The sequence below is a fragment of the Eumetopias jubatus genome, unplaced genomic scaffold (genome assembly GCF_037043125.1).
Source record: "Eumetopias jubatus isolate StellerSeaLion01/CBP00866 unplaced genomic scaffold, mEumJub1_p1.0 scaffold_6, whole genome shotgun sequence".
Classification (NCBI taxonomy): Eukaryota; Metazoa; Chordata; class Mammalia; order Carnivora; family Otariidae; genus Eumetopias; species Eumetopias jubatus.
The window spans coordinates 147,553,052-147,569,656 of record NW_028274812.1 but is presented as its reverse complement, the minus strand read 5'-3'; the positions used below and the strand labels follow the sequence as shown (position 1 = coordinate 147,569,656).

General features: G+C 47.9%; 1 protein-coding gene across 2 annotated transcripts; it reads left to right on the top strand.

Annotated features, from left to right (window-relative positions):
* The first annotated feature begins 515 nt into the window (after positions 1-515).
* On the top strand, positions 516-15,271 carry ZSCAN12 (zinc finger and SCAN domain containing 12). 2 transcript variants are annotated; one of them, XM_088024172.1, is made up of 4 exons: positions 516-1,554; positions 4,742-4,889; positions 6,400-7,525; positions 14,057-15,271. In XM_088024172.1, the coding sequence occupies exons 1-4, from the start codon at positions 1,141-1,143 to the stop codon at positions 14,184-14,186; spliced, it is 1,818 nt and encodes a 605-aa protein (XP_087880298.1). In that variant the 5' UTR covers positions 516-1,140; the 3' UTR covers positions 14,187-15,271. The 2 variants fall into 2 exon arrangements, with proteins under 2 accessions (XP_087880298.1, XP_087880297.1); XM_088024171.1 differs by lacking the exon at positions 14,057-15,271 and having other exon boundaries at positions 6,400-10,317.
* The last annotated feature ends 1,334 nt before the right edge of the window (positions 15,272-16,605 follow it).

Sequence of the window (16,605 nt, the reverse complement as noted above, 5' to 3'; positions counted from 1 at the left end):
CCAGTATTTCCCCCGAGCAGAGATGCAAAACCGCCAACAAAACACTGGCAAGCTGACTCTAGTAATTTATAGAGAGAGTTACAGGACAAAGTGGCACCTACTGCACGTGTGCCAGGCCTCGCCCACCGTGGGGCCGAGGTCGCGGGGGCAGCGACAGGGGCAGGAGCTGGGGATTGAGAGTAACGACGCCCGCAGCTCGCCCGCCTAGCTTCCCCGACCTCGCGGGGCCGCGCCCGCCCCTCCCTGCGGCTGCGGCGGAAGTGCGCGCGCGCCCACCGTCTAACTCTCGCGAGCTCGCGGGGCCGCGCGGGAACTGCCCGGCGAGCGCCCGCCCCCTCCCTGCGGCTGCGGCGGAAGTGCGCGCGCGCCCACCGTCTAACTCTCGCGAGCTCGCGGGGCCGCGCGGGAACTGCCCGGCGAGCGCCCGCCCCCTCCCTGCGGCTGCGGCGGAAGTGCGCGCGCGCCCACGCCGCTCGCTTCCGGCCTTTGTGGGGCGCTGTGGGCCGCTCGGGCTTCGGACCGCCTGGAGGCCGCGGCCTCTCGTACCCCGGGGGCGACCCATGTGCTGGCCGCCGCGGGCCGCGGGGGAGCGAGCGTGCGGCCCTGTCCCGCCCTCGGAGAGCCGTGAAACGCGGCGTGGCCTGCGCGGGGGGAAGGAGCGGAGACAGCGCCCGAGGGGCTGGAGCCCTGCGCTCCTGACGGCAGGGTTTCCGCCGGACGCCCGGCCGTTACAGGAGAAAGGCGACTGAGCGAGGGTGTCCCGACGTTTTATTACTGTTTATTTGCTCTAAATGTTGGTTGCATCCCCTTGGATTGCCCTTCGTTCTAGGACTCAATGCAGGTGTTTCCTGCCGGCCCGGACTGTTCGTTTGTAGAATCCTCAGACCACTTCGCAGCTTTTACCTAATCTTTTCCTAGATTAGTTTGTTCCCAAGTCTTTTGTAATCGGAGCGTTTCCCTGAGTCTCGTAAATTAACCTGGAGGTGGCTTGCAAAGCACAGAAGTGAATTCTTAGAATTTGCGATTTTGGCCGGTGGTGTAGCTTGTGTGAAGAGTGACGGCTTCTGCCTCAGGTCCGCCCAGGGGGAACTGAACAGGGACTCTTGCTTGCGGCACCGATAAAGCTTTCGCACAGCTCTGATGGCATCTGCTTGGGCTCTCGCGGCCCGCGGGGACCAGGATGAGCCTCTGGAAGTGAAGATCGAGGCGGAGGAGAGGGAGGACTATGCCACCGCCAGACAGGATCAGAACCTGCGAAAGAACAGCGCCCACAGCAGGGAGGTCTTCCGGCAGTACTTCCGGCAGTTCTGCTACCAGGAGACGTCGGGGCCCCGCGAGGCGCTGAGCCGGCTCCGGGAGCTGTGCCGTCAGTGGCTGCGGCCCGAGACGCACAGCAAGGAGCAGATCGTGGAGCTGCTGGTGCTGGAGCAGTTCCTGACCATCCTGCCCGAGGAGCTGCAGGCCTGGGTGCGGGAGCAGCACCCGGAGAGCGGGGAGGAGGCGGTGACTGTGCTGGAGGATCTGGAGAGGGAGCTGGATGAGCCTGGGGAACAGGTGCGAAAAAGAGATCTGCTTAATGATAAAAGGTGAATTATGGATTTCGAGGCCAGAGTGAAGTACAACGTTGTTTTACAAGGTGTGTGGACACTTCGGTGCATCAGGCCCGAGCCTCTTAGAAAGTTGGTTAATGTAGTCCTAACTTATTTTTGGCTTCTCTGCGGAAGGATCATGTACTTCTGTACTAGGCCTACAGAGTTCTATTTGATAAAATGCTCAAAAACATTAGAAAGAGATTTCTAAGAGCAAATGTTTGAGAGGTCATGGTAACGGGGTGCTCAGCAGTCTCTTGAAAGGGGCATTGTTTCTGTTGCGCAACAGTGTATCCACTGCCCTGCCTCCATTAAAGGATTAAACGAAGGAGAAATCAAAGTCACCAGCTTGGAGGAGTGGGAGGTAGGAGCCGAGTGGAAGGTTAGGAGGGAGGGGCCGGGCAGGGATGGGAGTTCCTGGGAGTAGTAGAAAGCCCAGTTAGGTTGGACAGGTGAGGTGTGAGTAGAGGGGTTGAAAACAGAGTCCAGGACCTTGAATATCATCTGTGGAATTTAGATTTTATTCTGTAGGACACAGGCGTCTAATGTTTTCTCTTTGAGTCTAAATGAGCTTCTCTAACCCCAGGATGTAACCAAGGTATGTAGGATCTTGTTCTGTTTTGTTTCAGCACTGATAAAAGACAGTGGTTCTCAACCAGTGGCAATTTTGTGCCCTAGAGGCATCTGGCAATGTCTTGGGACATTTTTGGTTGCCATTTGGGGAGGTGCTACTGGCATCTAGTGGCTAATGGGCAGGGACATTACCCGGTATCCTACAGTGTATAGGCAGCCGCATACAACAAAGGATTATCTGACCCAACTTGCCAGTAGAGTCAAGGCTGGGAAGTCTTGCTAGGAAGAATATAAACCAGGGAAATAATAAAACAAGAAGTGCAGCCCAGCACTGGGGCGCCAACAGTGGAAGGGGGGAGCCTGTGGCAGAAGATGTGAGTTTGAGAGAGTTGTGACGGTGAGACTACAGAGGACGAAGCATGTCATAGGTAAGTACTAATTGCAAACGATGACAGATCAGTGGATGAAAAAGGAAGGATGAAGGGAAATGTCTCTACGGAGCAGTCACTTCTAGGCTGAGCACTGGGGACTTCCAGCTTGAGAGACTAGCGTGATCCAGGTGCTCCTAACAGAGTTCGAGGGTTTAGGGGAAAGTGGATTGGGGAAAAGTTCATTTGTTCAGGAGACATTTACTGAATGGAGTTTTGTACCAGGCACCATTCTAGGCACTGGAAACGGAACCGTGAACAAAGTGCAGAAGTTGCTGCTGTCTCATAGATAGATTCTAGTCTAATGAGAGGAGGCAGACAGTAAACAGGGGGTGCTGAGTCACTGGAGAGTTTTGAACAGAGAAGAGGTTTGACCTGACCTAAATTTTAAAAATAATCAGCTGCTCTGTTGGAAGAGTTGTGCACGGGGGCTGGTGGTGGGGGTGTGGGAGGCTGGGGGGTCAAAGATAGAAGCAGGGAGACAGGTTCAGCACCAATCCAGGCAACAGGTGCTGGCGGCTTGGACTAGGGCAGTAGCCGTGGAAGTGGTGAGATGCCATTGGATCCTGCCTATTTTGGAGGTAGCGCTTGAAGGGATTATGTTTTTCTGTAGGATGTGGGGTAGGAGAGAAAGTGAGCTCAGGATTCAACTAAGGTTTTTGTTCTGAACGTCATGATTTGTGGATTCGTCATTCATGGAGTAAAGTCTGGGAGAGAGGAAGGTTTGGAGTCAGGACAGGGATCGAGGGTTACTAGGTATTTGGATGTGTTGATTTTGAGATTCCTATTAGAATCCACCTGGAAAAGTTGAGCAGACAACTGGGTATAACAAGCTGGGATTCGGTGGAGGGATCTGTGCTAGAAATGCAAAATTGGAACTTGTCAGAATATGGATGACATTTGAGGTTATGAAATGAAGAGAGGTCATCAGGGCAGTGGAAACGGAGAAGCAGCCAGGGAGACAGGAAGAGAACCAGAAGAAAGAAGGGGATTCTCAAGTGCAGGCAGACGTAATGTGGTTTTAAACATGTTGAGTTTGTTTTGCCAACCAGCCCCTTCCCTCGAAGCGTGCTGGGGGCAGCTAACGGAATTTAAACTTGATTTCTGAGGCCTTGCCAGAGATCTGTGGATAGAAGACACAACCCACTGTACTGGCCTTTTTCTCCCTCCACATTTGAAGTTGAAACATCTTTTTCTGGGCATCTCAGCATCCTGCTGATTTTGGCTCTTATTCTGGGGGCAGAGGTTACACAATGAAACTGTCAGAATAGAGGCAGTGTGCGGTGATTTCTTATTTACAGAATGTAGCCACTGAAGGGGATTGGGGAGCAGTTTGAGGGCCTGGTGTAGCCGTGCCCTCTGTGAGGTGCTTTGTGTGCATGGTGCCATGTAGTCCAAGTAACCAGTCCCTGCTCACGGGGCTCCTGAACTAAGACACAGACTAAGGAATGAGAGTTGTCCCAGATCCCTGCGTTTCATACCCTGCTGGGGAAACCTGTTATTTTTAAATACAAGGGGAATGATTCCATGCAAGCATGGAAGCTACAGAGTGGCTTAAACTGCTAAATAAATGAGTTTGTTGCAGGAGCAGGGGTCAGGGGTGCAGTGCAGGAAGGGATGGGGTTGAAAGCGAGAGTAGAGATATGCACCTTGAATGAGAAAAGGCCTCTTCCTCTAAGTGGAAGGGGAAAAGGGTGTATGCAGGGGCGGGGGGGGGGGGGGATGATGAAATGAAGGGTGGGTGGTCTCTCATGTGACCATGACCTTGGACAAGGAGAAAATAAGGTCATCTCCTGGAAGGAAGTAGGGTGGGGGCCTGGGAAGGGCAGTCTGTAGGGAACAGCTTCTGGAGCCTACATGGACGATTTCCCCTCCCTCCCTCCCCCCCCCCCCCCCCCCGTCGCTCCTTTGTTTCCTTCTGCCTTTCTCCAAAGCATAAATGAAGTGAGGGTGGTACAACCAGCATTGTTTAGCTGTGAAGAACAGGAGAAAGGAAGGTTTCTTAGAGGAGGTGCCATGAGGAGGGTCATGGCAGGCTGGTGTCTGGAAGGAAGTTGAGGTGTCAGAGAGCTGGGTGTCACTGCCATGATTCGTATACTCTTATTTTCTGTTCACAGACTGAGTGTGTGAGCTGTGTCTCATTTGCCACAGGTCTCAGTCCACACTGAGGAACGGGACCAGCGCTTGCCGGAGATGGCCCCTCTGGGAACAGAACAGGAGCCCAGCATGTCCTTCCCACCCCTGATGGCACAGCTCAAGTGTGAGTCTCCAGAACCTGAAGCCCAGCTGGAGGAGCAAGGTAAAGAAGACAGACCCGTCTTGGGAGGAAGGCGAGGTTGGGGCTAGCCCAGGCCTCTGTAGTACTCTGTACTGTTTCTGATCATCAGAGTCAGGACGTCTCTCGTGCACAGCCACTTTGGTTTGTCACTCTTCGGGTTATCAGGACAATGGAAATAACTATCAGAATCACGCAGTTAAGTGATCTCAAGTAAAATATTTTTTTTTGAATTCTTGCACTGTTTTACTTGAGATCACTTAACTGCGTGATTCTGATAGTTATTTCCTATTGTCCTGCTACCCTGCTTTCCCAGCCTTTATCCTGTCAGACGGTACTACGGTCTTCACTTTGGCTGTATCCTTTCTCCTTCAGTAAACAAGCCTCTGCCCCACGATGTCTGCAGTTTTCAGATGGTTCAGGAGAAAATGTATATATGTGTACGCTTACAAAGAGAAGAAACAAAGCAAATGTGGCAGAATGTTAAAAGTTGGTGAATGGATGAAAGACCCCTTATCGTCCTTGTCTCTATTTTGTCTATATTTATTCTTTCCCATTTAATTTTTTAAAATAGGTAAAAATTCATGCAGTTCAAAAACAAAAACTTAAAATTATCCAGTGAAAAGTTTTCATTTCACCTTGTTCCCTCGGCCATCTGGCCTCCTAGCTCTGAAATAGGTTGTCACTGTTCTAAGTTCTTGTGTGTCCTTCTCAAGATATATAGTTTTTCATATTCCAGTAAATACCTTTTCTTGTCTTTATCATAAAGATGATAAAAGCTTACATTTTTTTTTAAAGATTTTATTTATTTATTTGACAGAGACACAGCGAGATAGGGAATACAAGCAGAGGTAGCAGGAGAGGGAGAAACAGGTGGGAAGCCGAGCAGGGAGCCCGATGCGGGGCTCGGTCCCAGGACCCTGAGATCATGACCTGAGTTGAAGGCAGCCGCTTAATGACCCAGGCGCCCAAAAGCTTGCATTTTTTATTTCTTAGCAGCTTAATAGTAAAATGTATGGGTGAACCACACAGTAAACTTATCCATCCCCCAGGTTGTCTCCAGTGTTGTATTGTAACAGGTGGTGCTGTGGTGAATGTGTGTAATTCTGCAGTATAAATTCCTGTATGTGAAATTACTAGGTCAAAGGTTAAATACATTTGTAATTTTGACAGATGTTGTCAAATTGCCTTCTATAAAGCCTGGGTCAGTTTACACTCCCACTGGCAACATGTGATACCCATTTCATGAACACAGTGTTACATCGTAACTACCTCCTACTGGGCAGGATGACGGGTGAATATTGTGTCTCAATATTGTTTAAATTTGCTTTTCTCTTATTACAGTCAGTTTTTCCTTTGTCCAGTTTCTATTGGGTGATTGGTCTTTTCCATAACAATTTTTGGAGTGCTTTCCATATTGTGTCTGTCCTGTGTTCTAATACATTTCATAGTCCTGCAGAAACTCTAGGTTCTTATGTACTTTTCACTGACGAATCTTACGTTGGAAACTAGTTGACTTGGCAATCCATTGTAGTTTCAGGTGTTGAGACTGGAAACGAGTACAGGAATTTAAAGCAAGAAGTTTCTGAAGAAATGGAACCATATGAGAATATGTCTAGATTTGAAAGTGAAGTGTCCCAGCCCACTTGGTGCAGAAAAGCTGATGAATCTGAAGCAAAAACAGAAGAATCTTCTGGACACTCCAGGGAAGGTGAACAATCTACAGGTGATGAAAACAGAGTCAGTCTGACTGAACAGCAGAGGGTCTGTCTGGGAGAAAAACCTCACGAATGCAAGGAGTGTGGGAAAGCCTTTAGTCAGCACTCGCGCCTTATAGAACATCAGAGGGTCCATACTGGAGACAGGCCCTACAGATGCGAGGAATGTGGAAAAACTTTCCGTGGGAGAACTGTGCTTATTCGGCACAAAATAATACACACCGGAGAGAAACCGTATAAATGTAATGAGTGTGGCAAAGCCTTTGGCCGGTGGTCAGCTCTTAACCAACATCAGAGACTTCACACAGGAGAGAAGCACTACCACTGTAATGAGTGCGGCAAAGCCTTTAGCCAGAAAGCAGGCCTCTTTCACCATCTCAAGATCCACACAAGAGACAAACCGTACCATTGTACTCAGTGTAATAAAAGTTTCAGTCGGCGCTCAATACTTACTCAGCATCAAGGAGTTCACACTGGGGCGAAGCCCTATGAGTGCAGCGAGTGTGGAAAAGCCTTTGTTTATAACTCATCCCTTGTTTCCCACCAGGAGATCCACCACAAAGAAAAGTGCCATCAGTGTAAGGAATGTGGGAAATCCTTCAGTCAGAGTGGCCTTGTTCAGCATCAGAGGATCCACACTGGGGAGAAGCCTTACAAGTGTGACATATGTGGAAAAGCCTTTATTCAGAGGACGAGTCTTATAGAACATCAGCGAATTCACACTGGGGAGAGACCCTATAAATGTGATAAGTGCGGGAAGGCTTTCACTCAAAGATCCGTCCTCACGGAACATCAGAGAATCCACACTGGAGAGAGGCCCTACAAGTGTGATGAGTGTGGGAATGCCTTCCGTGGAATCACCAGCCTCATTCAGCATCAGAGAATCCACACTGGGGAGAAACCCTACCAATGTGATGAATGTGGTAAAGCCTTCAGACAGAGGTCAGATCTTAGTAAACACCAGAGAATCCATAGTAGAGGTGGTCCCTGTAAATGTAAAGAGTGTGGGGAATCGTTCAGGCAGACCTCAGCTCTCATTCAACATCAGACTATCCACAGAGGAGAAAAGCCTGTTTCTCTCTGATGGCTACAGGGAAGCTGTGTGACGGAGTGCAGGCTGGAGAGAAATCCTAGCTTTGAAATCATTTGGGAAAATGCCAGTCACTGTTGCTATAAGGAAACCTCAGCTATTATATAAAGAATTCCCTGTGTGCTGCCTGTTCTGTCAGGTGCTGTGGAGATCAAGAAGCATAACACCAAATTCCTCTTCTCCAAAGTTTACAGTTTAGCTGGGGATAGCTAAATACCACGTGTGAGGTTAGGTAAGACTCTGCAGTAGGGCAGGAGAATTGATGGTGCGAGTGCCGTGTCTTGGAAGTGGCTTGTGGCGCACAGTAAGTGCCGTCCGTCCGGGAGGACGGACTACCGACGCCTCGGGGTCAGGAAAGATCTTACAAAAAGGGTTGGATGGGCAGAATTGGAAGGCAAAATGGAAAGCATTTAGGGTAAAGGAAATGCAGGCAGAGTGCTTGTGGTTTGGAGGCGTCCGAGCCGACCTGAGGTCGAGAGTCCGTCCGGTTGGCAGTTGATGGCAGTACGCTGGCTGCAGAGCTTGGGGACAGACTGCGGGAGGGCGAGCGTGCGTCTTAGCACTTTTCTGACTTCATTCCTAAAATATCTCTGTAAATTAAAATCACTGGCCATTGGAAAGGTGAGGACTCTTGCGTGTGGAGATGGGGACATAACTGCCATGGCGCAGAGGGAAGACCAGCCACTGAAGGGTAGGTCTCCGGCTCCAAGTCCTGTCCGTGGCTCTAGGGATGCTTCCACTTCACTGGGCATCAGAATCGCGTGTGGAGCTCGTTTAAAATGCCCACGTCCCACTCACAGACATTCTGCCTCATTAAGTCTGGGATGGGGGCCGAGAATCTTCATGTTTGTAGCCGGTCACCTGATTCTGCAATTCGAGAAACACCGCATTGAATCCCAGCTGCCTTCATGGTTGCCTGTGGCGTGCGGACACGTGAACCGCTGCTGGATTAGAGCGTAAGGGAAGCCCGACGGAGGACAGGTGCCACCGGTACTTTAGAGAGAACCTGACCACCGGCCAGCCACAAGGGCTTCAGGCTGGCCTTCCCACCTCTTCACATTTAAAGGTGTCAAAATAGTCTCCTGACCTACATTCAAAGGCTCCGGGAGTCATCTGAGCACAAGGCTGTGTGTGTTTAGTTAGGGGAGGGCGCTAGTGTTCTCTCTTTGGCTTCTGACCTCTCTTTTCCCCCAATTACATAGTTCTCGTGTTCTGAATTCCCTAATAACTGTTCTTCAGAACTGGTTTACAATTTTTTTGGTTTGTAAACCTTCTTGAGCACATAAAAGAGCCAAAGATTAGTGACTCTGTCCTTTGGGACTTGTGAAAACATGAACCGATAACTGGTTGACTTTACTCCTGTTTTACTGAGTAAACAGTTCGGTCCTAGATGAGGGCCTGTGATGATTATTTCGGGTAGTCAGCAGCTACAGAGAGGCTCACATGGCTCCTGGTCTGTTGATCTTTTTATTTACAGAGACTGTTTTTAATTTTCACTCAGCTGTCCTCTGATTTCCCTCCCTTGCTACCTTGCCACGGCAGACTCTGCAATTTCTGGGACTACCTCCCCACCCTACCTCATCCCACAGGACTCCAGGATCCTCTCCACCCCTCACCTCTAGCTGGTTAGTGGGTTTGAAGTGCTGAGACAAAAGGGGGAGGGGAGAAATGGGTCATCGCCTTCCTTTAACTACTCTTAACTGCCATTGTACCTAGCCCATCTCCTCCCTGCTCCTGTAGTGTACTCTGCCCCCTTTCCCTTCGGCCCTCGTCTCCTGCCCCCTCTATCTGTAGCCTGATCCAGAACATGAGAGTGTCATCACTGGCTTGGAACCAGAAGGGCCCCTGGAGAAATAGCTCTGTAGCTTTTAAGCTCTTAAATGTGAGCACATTTTCCCATAAGAATAATAATGGTATTAGTACTATAATTTAGGCATATTATGACACATGTGTCATTTGCTTTTGGGATTGGAATTTACATGACCATGGGAAAACATCCTGAGTTCACAATAGAAGAAAGCAAATGAACATTTGAAAAAACAACTCAGTCACAAGTTGAGGACTCTTTATTTAGGTGTTTATCCTAATACCAACATGGGAGCTGCACACATGAGACACTGAGGCAGCCAGGGTTGGGGAACTAATTTTTTACATCCAGAAAACAGTTTGTTGCCCTGAGTGAGCCTGAGAGCTTTGAGCTGTGTGTGTTCCTGCCCCCTTCCCCAGCTCACCCTGCCTTGCATTTCTCACTCTGGCAAGCTCCTTGCTGCTTAGTGATGAGAACCCGTATGAGCACGTCCTCTTCACCAGCTGATGATATTCGTGCTCGTCACCTGCTCACATGTCAGACACGGTATCCAAACTGAAGTTACTCTGACCTCTCTCGAATCCTACTGCTCACTGGAACGCAATTTCTTATTTTAAACTTGCTTTCTGTTCACAGTGCCTTTACTTACAGGTTATGTAGTTCATCTTCTGCTTAACACGTTCTCAACGCAGATGCGTGCCTCCATTTACCTCTAACGCCTTTAATTGCCTAATATAAAGGACCCATAGATAGAGACCCAGAACATCGGGATGTGCCTGTGATGTAGCACACAGTTCATAACTTGTTTAAAAATAAAGGTGGGAGTTTTGTTCTGGTTGTTTCTTGTACTTAAATATAGTTGCAGTACCAAGAAAGGGTGGGGTGGCGTGGAATTTCCAGGTAGGCATCAAAGGGGTCAAACTATCCAGGATAAGGAGAAAAGAGAGTATAACTGGAGCTAAATTGGCAACACAGAAGTAGAAGGCCCTGAGGGGCAAATGGAGGACATGACAGGTTAGAGATGAAATTGGGGAGTGTGGCGAACAGAGAATGATGAAAGTCCAGAGTGCATCTTTATGGATAAAAGCTGGATGTGGTCTAATAGGGACAGGAACTAGGAAATCAGGGTCCTTTGAAGCAGCTTACCTTTGTGGATTTTGAAACCATTGGCAATAACAGGCAGTAGGATGGAAAGGAAAAATGTGAAATTAAAGCAAGTCCAAGGTAGAAATAATGTCAGTCAAGAGTAGTAACAGCCAGGTTGAGGAACTGGTGTAACACTGGAATCACAAAGCAGTGGCTTAGAAATAACAGTAAGGATGAGAGTGAGATTGACTGGCTTCTCTTTTCTAATTGATTCAAGGTAAACAAGATGCTGAGTGTTTAAGACAAAAAAAGTGAAGGGGGCTTTGAGGAGTAACCTGACAAACGGGTTTAGTGGATGTAATAGAAAGGGACTCAGTTGTAAGAAGAGGTTGCTGGAATTTTAGGTGTGAGAGAAAGCTACTGAGGAAACGGATTGAGCAGGGCTCTGAATTGAGAAATGTCAGTTGTGGGGTGAGGCTGGCAGTGGAGAGCAGGTCTGCACCCCTGTGCTCTGAACAGAAATGGCCTCTTGTTATTTGCCATAGATTATTCATTATAGAGTTCTTACGCCCTTATTGGCGTCTTTGGGAGTCGAGAATAGGATTTGTTAATAATATGTAACATATACGGCTTACTAAGGGCCGGGCATTACCAAGTGCTTTATTTTCTTTTTAGCTGGGGAAACTGAAATCAGGGAATTGAAGCTGCCTGAGGTCACAAAGTTATAATATAGTGGAGCCAGGCTTTGAACCCAAGCAGCCCAATTCTAGAGCCCACACTTCCCATTTCAGTTGAAGGAACCCTGTGTTGCAGTGGTAATCAATGTCCTGAGTAATGATCTGTGCAAGCTTTTCTACTGTCATTTCTTTCGTTTTTTTTTTTAAAGATTTTATTTATTTATTTGAGAGAGAATGAGAGATACAGAGCACGAGAGGGAAGAGGGTCAGAGGGAGAAGCGGGCGTGGGACTCAATCCCGGGACTCCAGGATCATGACCTGAGCCGAAGGCAGTCACTTAACCAACTGAGCCACCCAGGCGCCCACTACTATCATTTCTAAAAGATACTTCAGAAACCCCAGAGTCCTAGGTAGTATCCAAGGTAGTATTACCACCCTCTCTGCACACCAAATCTCGGATGAGGTTTGGTCAATGTAATGTGAACCCTAATGCTTGCTGCCTACACAAGGAGGGTGTCCACAGGAGACATTCCACTAAAAATGGACTCTTTATAGGAAAGGATCAGCTTCTATTGTGACAGAATACGGGATTTTTGGCAGTCTTCATTAATACACATCATAAAGATGATGTCCGGGTATGGATCTATCCAATAACCCATATGGATCTATTCTTGATAAGGGTTTTATATTTGTAGCTAACACCACTTGTAGGATTAAAGGAAACAGAATTATATAAAATAGTTCTTTCAGGTGCCTCTCCTGACTCCACAAGCCCACAATTTATTTGAGCAACAAGTTGCCCTATTCAGTTTAGGGATAATCATTTGACAACCTTTAATTAAATATTCTCAACTTTCATCCTTTCACCCTGAAAAGTTCTCATATCGCAGTCCCTCTAGCAGTTCATTTTATTGGAATTTCTTTGGGTCCTCTCTCATGCCAAATGTTTTTGGATGTAATTGGTAAGGGGTCCTTGCACATTTTTTATACGCACATATATATGTAAAGTACATAGGAATATATTTTATAAAAATGTGTTGTACATAGGTTTTATTTTATACATATAATTTGATTTTGATAAAGCCAGCCATGGTAAGTAAACTCAGTTGAGTAGCTCCTTGGCTCACATTTTAAGAGCATCATTGAGAGCCAGCGGTTTTCCCTTGATTTCGTGGAAACCACGGACCGTTCACCCACACTTCCAGGTCTGAAAGCCCATCGGTCAAGGCTCCCGGAGCTTTCAGCCGGCACAGCTGAAGGGGTCCATGTTTGTTCCACGGACCATCTTATAAGCCCAAATGTGTGTGTATATATAGAGAGAGAGAGAGCCCAAATGGTCCTTCTGGGTACCCAGAAGGACCTCTAAGTGGACGGTATTTGTCACCTGTCGTTTATGGTGAGCTCTTTACTAACTCCTCTTCAGGCTTGATAGGCATATTTTACTTTTTGATCTAGTTGTGCCTACCTAAGTGATGATCTCATTTCATACCCGCTAAAAAACGTGCGTTTTCTGTAGTCAAACTGAATTCAGGCAAGTGATTTACTACGGTTGTGTCTCACTTCCCCGTAGGGAACGTGGAGACGAGGAGCCGCCGACCGGGCGTGACGTGGGCCAGGTGGCTTCTCCGCCCCGTGCTTCGCCCCGGTGCGCGCGAGCCGTGTTCCCGGGACGGCCGCGGGCACTCGCCTGCCTCGGGGACAGCCCCCCAGCCTTTGCTCAGCGTCGTGCGAGCCGGGGCCCCCCTCCCCCGCGGGCGCCGCCCGGAGGCTCTGCGGGGCGGGGTCGCCGCTAGGCAGCCGCAGAGAGGAGAAAGCCTCCAGGCCCCGAGAGGAGCCCGAACGGCGCCGCGGGGGTGGGGGCTGCAGCCGGCCGGGAAGCGCGGGCGCCGCGAGCCTCGGCGCGCCCCGGTGCGGGGGCGGAGCGCAGCCTTGCGCACCGCGGGCTCCGGGCTGGGCCGGGGGTGGGGTAGGGTCCGGCGACGGAGAGTTGCCGGGGGAGTCAAGGACGGCCTCGAGGGTTTGAGCTGTATCAGGGCACCTGGACTGTTGAGAAAAAGAAGGTCTGGGGTCCCGGTTTTGTAAAAGGGAAGTGCGGTTGGTCGGGGAGAGGATCTGACGCCTGACCCCGTGCGGTGGCTGCCGCGACGCCGGAAGAGGCTCGAGGCCACGTACTGGTTGTGTGACTTAGCAAATGGCTTGATCGCTCTGTACCACAGTGTCATTCAGGTGTCAGTGGGATTATAATAGTACCTACTTAACTAAGTTTGCAGTTACTTTTAAAGAAATATTAGCTGATACTGTTTTCTCATTTCTGATGTTATTTTCTCTACTATTTCTTCGGGATTCTTTGAAGGGGAGAACCCAAGGGAAGAGGGTCATGGTCTTTCAAGTTTCATTAACAAACATTTAGGAAGTAAAAGATTCAGCACATGGTGCTATAGCTAATAATTTGCAAAGTCCCTCCCACTCTATTTAGCTTCCTGACAGTTCCTTTTTCTTTCAGTGCCTTGTCCGGGTAGTGAATTCTTTTTTTTTTTTTTTTTTTTAAAGATTTTATTTATTTATTTGAGAGACAGAGAGAATGAGAGAGAAAGCACATGAGATGGGGGGAGGGTCAGAGGGAGAAGCAGACTCCCTGCTGAGCAGGGAGCCCGATGCGGGACTCGATCCAGGGACTCCAGGATCATGACCTGAGCCGAAGGCAGTTGCTTAACCAACTGAGCCACCCAGGCGCCCCCCGGGTAGTGAATTCTTGAGTAAAAGAGCTGAACAAAAATTAGAGTTTCTGTTAACAGTGTTATTTTGTGCCCCAGGAAGAAGACTAGCCACAAGGAAATACTTCTGAAAAACCGTTGTGAACCCCAGGCTGGCGTGAATCTTCTCCTGAGTGCTCTCATTCCAGAATGGCGGTCCTCCTGCGGAAAGGTCCCTAATAGTGACTGATGGCAGAGGGAGAGGGCCGTGCCTGGGACCACGCTGGCAAAGAAGTCATGGATAGTCCTTCAGACTTTAAGTTGCTACTACCAGGAGATAGCTACCTGGGCCTCCCAGGGCTGTCAGAAGACTCTCCGAGCTTTGCCCACAGTTGCTGAGACCAGAAACAGACCAAGGAGCAGGTGCTGAAGCAGGTCCTGACCCCTCGCTGGGAAGCTGCGGACCCAGGCAGGGATGATATCCAGGATGTGGAGAAGAGGCATCACTTGTGCTAGAGAAGTTGGAGACAGCTTTTTGGAGGAAAAGCCATCAGGTGGGAAGGTTTGGGATAATCACATATGTTATGGCTTGAGTAGTGAAAGTCTTCTGCAATAGCAGAGAAAGCAGTGAAACTGAACTTTAGCATCCACTACATGTCTCTGCAGCCAAAACCCAGCCCCTCCCTCATGGGCTTTAATTCCCCTTATTCGTCTGCACCTCTGGAAAGTTTTTCAATTTTGGGTTGTTGTTGTTTGGGCGACTTCAAATTCAGTTTTCCAAGACCAGCTTCATCCCATTGCCTTTACGGTCCAGGCGAAAGAATAGAACAAGAAATGCTTATGGCAGAGATAGTACTTTGGAATCCAGGGTTTCAAGTGCAGCCTGTTAAGACCCTGGTCATAGTTTGACTTTGAGCATTATTGCCTTTTGAAATGGAAAGCAGATGAGAAAGGGTGTCTGCAGAGAAAGATGAGATCCTTGAAAGGAAGCTTTTTAGAACTCTCAGTAATGTCCTTTCCCTTGAAAATTTGCCCCTATCCATCTCCTTTTCATTATCTGCCCGATTCTTGAGGTAGAAAATCTCAGCCATATTTGTGAGTGGTTTTGTTTGAATTGTTTTGACCTATTCAACTCCTTTAACTTCAAAGTGCAGCTTTCTTCCTATGTTTTAGTCCTGAACATTACTGGAAAAGTTATTTTCCCCACTTTAGTTTTTCCCCATCAAAACAGTATGTATTTTGAAACTGTTCTAGCTGTTGCTTCAAGTTAACTTTTATTATATACCACTGTTCATTGATTGACTCAATAAATATTTATGGAGCATTTTGCTTGTCTATAGTAGTGGCCTGGGTACATTTCAGTTGGCATAAATGGTCCTTTTAACTCGCACTAACAAATTAAAATTTCTCTTGATTTCATGATACTCCATTTTTCATCTCTGGATTCAAACTTATCTCCTCTTAACTTTTTTGATTATACCTTCCTGATTCTTTGTCACATTTTGTGAGAAAATCCTCCATGTTCTCCCAAAATTTCTGCCCAGCTGTCTCTTCTCCTCACTCAAACTGGAACCTCGCATGCCTTTTTGGGCACTTCGCCAAATGGAGACGACAGTTTAGATACATAGAACAGGCATGCACTTTAGATAAAACTGGGTTTTATTTTTATCACTGTTCTTCATCTTAAGTCTCATCTCAGCAGAAGAGACACCTGACTTTTGAAATGCCTGTGCATTTTTTTTTAAGGTGGTGTTACTGAGAATGAAAATAAGGACTTGTCTCCAACACAAAAAAATTCTGAAGGTTACAAATCATGTGGTGGGATCTCTGTAGAACTTCAACACCTATGCAGTAAGTGTAGGAGTTTTTAGTCACTGGTGAGTCCTTACTCAGCATTAGGGAGTCCAGATGCCGAAGAGAATCTCTTTGAGAACAGGTTTAGAAAGGCTTTTGTTTAGAGTGGGTCCCTCCTTTCCCACCAGGAGATCTGCCACATGGAAAAATGCTCAGTGCAAGGAATGTGGAAAAGCTTTCATTATGGTGGCCTCATTTTACATCAGAGAATCACATGAATGAGAGACTGCAGAGATGTGATGACTATGGAGGAGGATTTCATTCAGCGCAGAAGCCTTACCGAACCTTATGTGCAGGAAAGAGGAATGCCTTCACCACAAGTCAGGACTGACTGTGCACCAGAGAATCTACACAGGAGAGAAATCTTGTACATGTGATGAATGTGGAAATGCTTTGCATGGAATCACCAGCTTTATTCAGCGTTGGAGAATTCATGCTACAGGGAAATCCAGACTGTGATGAGTATGGAAGTCTTCAGACAGTGGTTGGACCTTGGTAGACATCAGTGAATCCATATCAGAAAAGTTCTTATAAATGAGAGGATTGTGGGAAGTTGAATGGACAGACACCAAGTCTCCAGAACAGAATCTCCACAGTATTGGAAAATTAATTTAATTAATGTAAATGGGCGAGTTATATGGGGAATGGGTATTCTTAATTGCCCAATTTAGCGAGTAAAAACAGTCAGTGAATGTCTCAGGTCAAGAAGAGGAAAGGCCAGCAGTTCTTTTTTGCTTTCTAGGGGAGTCTGTAGATGTAAGCAACCAGGACTTTTGAAACAAGTTGCTTCCTTGCATCCCAGGACTTGTGATACT

Excerpts from the sequence above, each read along its gene's own strand:
- ZSCAN12 (XM_088024171.1), top strand. The coding sequence starts at position 1,141 with ATGGCATCTGCTTGGGCTCTCGCGGCCCGCGGGGACCAGGATGAGCCT. Across the intron at positions 1,555-4,741 it reads TGGATGAGCCTGGGGAACAG|GTCTCAGTCCACACTGAGGA; the intron begins GTGCGAAAAAGA and ends CATTTGCCACAG. Across the intron at positions 4,890-6,399 it reads AGCCCAGCTGGAGGAGCAAG|TTTCAGGTGTTGAGACTGGA; the intron begins GTAAAGAAGACA and ends AATCCATTGTAG.